Genomic DNA, 6,544 nt, shown 5'->3' on the forward strand with positions numbered 1-6,544 from the left:
TTTCTGGTTGAGCAAAGGCTAGAAACCACAGGAGAACCCAGGTGATCCTGAGTGGCCCAAGAGAGACTGCAGGTGACCCTAAGGGACGGCAAGTATTTTGCCATGCTCTCAGCCTCTAGGCTCCTGACACTAGGCTGCAGCCCTCCATAGATTTGTGTCTTTCAGTTATGTAAGGGCAATGCCCCTACTAGGCCCTCCACATGTAGAAGGTATGACCACAAGTTATGTAACCTCAAGACAGATCTCCATATTAATGATGTACCTAAAGGCCAGAAAGGCTTAGCCAATTAAGCTTTTCTTCCCAGACCCTCCTCCCTGCAAAAGGTATTTAACCTCAGGCCTGTCTTGAGAAAATGGGGTACAGTTTTTATTCACCTACTCACTGCCATGACAATAAAGCCTTAAAACCACAAACTGTTTCCCTTTTATCAGGATCAGCCATGAGGTGCAGTGGAGAAGGCCTTCACCTATAAAGCCTCCATCTAATCTCCCACAGAAGACCTCTATGTTTTCCCAACCATGATGACCACCAACCCAAGCAAGCTACCCATGACCAAGCAAAGCCAAGCCGACCCCCATGACAAACCTAGGACTCTCCCGGTGGGGCACAGCCTGAGCTTTTCTTCACCTCTTTGCTTCTGCCATGGGCCAGTCCAGCACGTGGGCCCCCATTTCATCCTCAGATCTTCCACAGTTTCCAGCAGCACCTGGGTGCCCAAGAGCCTGAAAACCAGAGGAGGTAGCTCCAGCTCCACACCGTGCCCCCAGGACCTCACACTGCACTCCCCCACTCCTGGAGCAGTGTCCCTGCAGTGGCTTCTCACAGGACACCTGCCTGGCACCTGCCTGGGGCAAGCGTGCAGTCAAACTTCCTGCATCCTGCATCCTGCCTCCCTGAGCAGTGACCCTAGCCCCTTGTCTGAGCAGATGTGATACCACCCCCATTTTACCCAACATAACTGGATCCATGGGATATATTTTCTTTCTGACAACCTCCTATCAACTCTTATATCAACAGGAAGAAAAAGAAATTCTTAAGGGTCCACAGAAGTCAACAACTGATGACTCTACATAAATAACCACTTCATTTTCTTCCAGAATTAGGCACTACACATCATTTCTGGCACTTACCAAACACTTCACTGACTTAAAGATGGCTTTACTCTGTTTTTCTAAAAACAGAAACTGTCTCTTTAGACAATTATATTTTATAACTTCATTTTCATTTAATGCAATGTATTCTATTCTTTCATTCTTTCTTGATTATCAAATGTTGCTTCAAAACAGATGACTTAATTCAAATTTGTACATTTCCTACAATTTCTATTTTGGTTCTTTTTCTCAATTCTGCAGTTATATTTTAAAATTCAGTAGAGTGTTTGGAATTTTATCTTTGCTTAATTTTCTAAATTATGTTAAGTTTTGCAAAAGGCACTATGAAAGGCTGGGAACAATGTACACCTTAAGGATATTTTTGTTGAGTGAATTCAAACCTGAACTTAGTTTGTTGATTTTTTCTGGATTACTTATAGTTTGTGAAATATTTGTGACTGAAGCTAGTGACTATTATTTTTTTTAGGTTGAGAGTCGACTTCTTCAGCTTTTTCTTAATGCTACAAGAAGTACTTTCAAGTATATAAAATTTAACATGATGTTGTATATGGACTGGTCCCATTTAAAGTTAATACATTATCTTCCTAAACCAAATTTTGTCATGACTTTCATAATGGATAGATGTTGAACTTTAACACACACACGTGTGTGTGTGTGTGTGTGTGTGTATGATATATCTCCAAACCTAAATATCAAGAATTAAGTATTAATTTGTATCTAATTATGTAATTCATAGTATGCTATCAAATAAAAAATAAAATTAAAAAAATAATTTTCTGAGTCATGTAAAATACTAGGCAATATTTAACCCTGTTTTTCCATTTACACCACTCAGTGATAATGTGATCATAGTCACATATCTGAAATTCCTTCCATTAAATATGTATAAAATTTTGCATTTATAAGCTAAAACATATTGTCCAAAGTTGTGTTGTTGTTAAGGAAGTTATAAAAATTAAACTAGGAGACATGGAAGATCAAAATATGTTAATGAAGATGAGCACAAAAGTCACAGAGCAGAAGAACATGGATGGGTTCTATTTGGCTCTGTCTGTGCTAATCACCTAAAGCAAATTTTTTATCAGGCAGGTTTTTCTCCTTAAGGATTTGTGCTGCCCTGTAATCACATTATGATTAAAAAGTCTGTCTAATGGATACATTTTCTTGGTAAAACCCTGGAGACTACAGAGACTGTAAATATCAACCTGAGATCACTATACAACAGTCTTTCTTAGGTAAGTAACCAGCACAGCTGCCTCTGAGTTCACACATCATCACTTCATTACTGTATAATAGGAAGGTTCTTTCCACGATTTTTTTTTTGTGTGAAGTGTGTTTTACATTACAGAAAGAACTGGGGTTGTTAAATCATGATGGCACCCTAGCTCTCTGAAGGGTTTTGACTTAATGATTTGTATGGGTATCTGTAATTTAATATTAGTCATTCAGTGGTTATGAGATAAGAACACAAAGAGGATGAATAGAATGTATAATTTGGCATGCCAAAGGCAAAAGTAAACCACAATGAAATTGTTAAAGGCATCTTAGGTGTCAAAATCTGTTTTAAATCAATGATCGTTCTCTTATAACTCACCATGAATTCATAGCCAGGATGATTCATGGTGCTCTGCTGTATTATTAATGAAGACATTGAAGCCGCTCAGAGAATTCCATGCATATTTTTATTACAAATGAAATACTATTGAATTCAGATGTGTTTAACTAAAACTCTGATTTTATATTGATTTTATTAGTTTATATTGAGTGTAATTTTCTCTGTGGTATCCTCTGGTTATACTTTTGAATTTTTTTTTTTAGTGAAGCATCTACACAATGTACTATGTTGTTTTTATTTATTAATATAATGTGGTACAAGAGAAGGCATGTAATAAACAAAAATGTCAGATAATATATGAGAAGGATAGACACAAGGAAAATTTAAGAGATAGAAAACAGCATGAAGACAGAAGGTGAGAGAAACAAGTGGGAACAAACACTCATATAGATGGAGAATGGAGGTGACAAAACAGGAGGGAAATGAATGTTTACTTCATGAAGCATGTCTTGAAATTTAAACTGATGGACATTTGTTCTGTACAATTACCTTCATTATTTTTCAGTATCTGAAAGTCATGGGATTCATAAACCAAACAACTACTTCTGACTTTCTCCTTCTGGGTCTTTCACGTGACCTTAAATTGCAGCCTGTCATGTTTGGACTCTTTCTGCTTATATACCTGGTAACAGTGATTGGAAACATGTTGATAATATTGGCCATCAACTCAGATTCCCATCTTCATACTCCCATGTACTTCTTTATCTCCAGCCTCTCCTTGACTGATATCTGCACAAGTACCACAACAATACCAAAGATGCTTGTGAATATCCAAGAACAGAATCTAAGGATAACTTTTGCTGGATGCCTCACTCAGGCTTGCTTTGCCATGCTTTTTGTTAGTCTGGAGTGCTGCCTTCTTGCAGCAATGGCATATGATCGCTATGTGGCCATTTGCTACCCCTTAAGGTACACAGTCATCATGAATTGGTATCTCTGTGGTTTAGTCATCCTATTATCCCTGCTCAGTAGCACTGCTAATGCTTTACTTCTCAGTCTCATGATGTTGTGGCTGTCCTTCTGCAAAAACTTGGAAATTCCTCACTTCTTTTGTGAAATTACACAGGTCATTAAGGTAGCCTGTTCTGACACATCCATCAACATTATACTGATATATATTGCAAGTTTAACATTTGGCGGCATTACTTTTTCTGGAATCATTTTCTCTTACATTGAAATTGTCTCCTCTGTTTTAAAAATACCATCTGTGCAAGGAAGATATAAAGCCTTTTCTACCTGTGGGTCTCATCTATCAGTCATTTCTTTATTCTATGGGACAGGTTTAAGTGTGTGCATCAGCTCATCAGTAACTGACTCTCCCAGGATGACTGCAATGGCATCAGTTATGTATACTGTGGTGACTCAGATGCTGAACCCCTTCATTTACAGCTTGAGGAACAAGGATATGAAGGAAGCCTTGAGGAAAGTCATAGGTAGAATGATTTTTATAAATATGTTATCTTCTTTGAATAGATCCTATAGTCAAATCACTCTGACAATATTCCTGGAATTTCCAAATGTCTCACCATCCCTTTAGTAATCCTTCTAAATTCAGTGCATGACATAATGTCAGATTGTATTTATTATATTTTTTATGTTTACTTGTGGACAAATGGTCTCAATTCTGTTACTGGTTTCTTTTCTGTTACAAAATCAGGAACAAAGTATGTGACTGTTGTCTGTGCCTGTATGTTATATAAAAGTGAACCATACATGTGTATTTGTATATATTCATACATTAATATGTATATACACATGTAAATAACAAAAAGATAGGATGTTAATCATATATATATATGTAATTAGAAGTTATGTGTTTGAAAACAGCAAAAATACATTTCAATATATATAAAAAATATGTAATGATCAAATCACAACAATTAGACAAAGTGCTACTTCCAACATTTACCATTAATTTCAGTGGATAACACTGAATGAAACTCATTTAAATTTATATTGTTCAAATTTGTCAAACATAGTATGTTAGAAGTTAGTTCTTTGATCCAAATATATTGTATAGTCAATTCTCTGTTTATCTGTCACATATATCTTTCCAAATTTGTCATAATTAAAATTATATTATCTGCTGTGAAATCATCTTTGTTTTTCAAATATGTATAAAAAATACGGCATTTTTCATTCTGTGCCTGACTATTGTCACTTAACAAAATAACACCTAGCTTAATTCATTTTACCTAAAATGATAATAATTTATGTTTATGGTGAAATAGAATTCTATTATGATTACATATCATTTTTCCTTATTATATATATATCAATAATATATATTAATATATATATTAATAATATATTAATAATATATATATATGGATTATTGTTTAAAATTAATTTCTTATGTAGACTGTTTACATTGTTGGTTCAATTGAATAAAAATGTATATACAATTAATAAATATTTGTCTTTATACCTTTATATTGGCACCCATTTCAGTTTATAAAAGATCAAGTTACTTTGTGAATAAATGCCATTTTTTACTGGCTATTAGCTGATGGTGCCATTTCAATAACTCAGTGTGTCAATGAGACTTACACAGATTTCACTGATAGTTAGAATGACATTTAACCATTTTTAAAATTGATTTATCATTTGTATGTATTGTTTTGAAGAAAAGATTTAGCTCCTCTGCTTGTTATTTAACTGAACTGTTTAAAATTTTCTTTCATTTTGAATTTGTTTTATTTTATAGCTACAACATATTATTTTATGAATTCATATCAGCTGAATGGAATGAAGGTGAATTTAAAAGTTACTGAGGACGTTTTCAAACCTATTAAATGACTTATGCCTCACATGTTAAGGTCAGGTCAATAGCAATCCCAGGTGATGCCTCAAGAGCTGGAGGAAGGAAGCTTTTGAATCCAACATATTTATTGCTGAAAATTATCATTTCTAAATCATATTTTTCTTAAGGAACATCAAAGTCAATATAATCAGTTTTATTTTTGAAAAAACAGAAATGAAGATTATCTCAGTAATTTTATGTTAGTTAGAAATGTTTGGACTTTTCAGGGAGAACACTTTAGGATCTAATATTACAAAGACACCTTAAGTCCCACAGAATTTTGCCTTTTTTAGCAGGAGCTAAGAATCTATGAAATAGCAGTGTTATTTCTAGTGATCTATAATTTTATCTCTTGTATAAGTTATTGTAATACAATAGCAATCTTATACTGCTTTGTACATTTTGAAACTTCTTATCCTTGTTAATATTTAAGGTTTAAAACTCAATTACTTATCATAAATAATTACTGTGCAACTGAAATGCAATTTTAAAAGCAGTAAAGGAAATGATAGGACTCACATAGCCAGAGACACCAACCCAGGGTGCATACAGGAGCTAAACTTGGATTACCTACACCTTTGTAACAAATGTGCAACTTGGTGTTCATGTGATTCCCCTGACAAATGGATCAAGGCTGTCTCAGTCTCTATTCCTTGACATTAGATCCCCTTCCCCACTACTTGTACTGCTTTGTTGTGCTTCAGTAGGAAACCTGCTGGGACTAGATGCCCCAGTGTGGGATGATACCCAAGGGAAGGCTCTCCTTCTCTGACGTTTTACATAAACCAAGTCCTGGTATTCTTTAAAAACCTGGTAACAGGGTTTATTCAAAAATAGTATCTATAGTATGGGTTGTTTATGAACTGGAAGTATCTCACCCCTATCACTCTAGGTCTGGTGAAAAAAAAGAACTGAGAATGTTGTTTAAGCACATATCAACTAAATGGGGAAGCAAGAAACATGAGCATCACAGCGACAATGTTGGGAGTCAATGGTAGCTGATGATGTTGTTT

The 6,544-nt window shown here is 34.9% G+C and overlaps 1 protein-coding gene across 1 annotated transcript; it reads left to right on the top strand.

The window, feature by feature from the left end:
* Positions 1 to 1,453: 1,453 nt before the first annotated feature.
* LOC143439513 (olfactory receptor 7G1-like) lies at positions 1,454 to 4,265 on the top strand. Its single transcript, XM_076925892.1, has 2 exons — positions 1,454 to 1,481; positions 3,244 to 4,265. The coding sequence occupies exons 1-2, from the start codon at positions 1,454 to 1,456 to the stop codon at positions 4,263 to 4,265; spliced, it is 1,050 nt and encodes a 349-aa protein (XP_076782007.1).
* The last annotated feature ends 2,279 nt before the right edge of the window (positions 4,266 to 6,544 follow it).

The sequence above is a fragment of the Arvicanthis niloticus genome, chromosome 27 (assembly GCF_011762505.2).
Source record: "Arvicanthis niloticus isolate mArvNil1 chromosome 27, mArvNil1.pat.X, whole genome shotgun sequence".
In the NCBI taxonomy this organism is placed as follows: Eukaryota; Metazoa; Chordata; class Mammalia; order Rodentia; family Muridae; genus Arvicanthis; species Arvicanthis niloticus.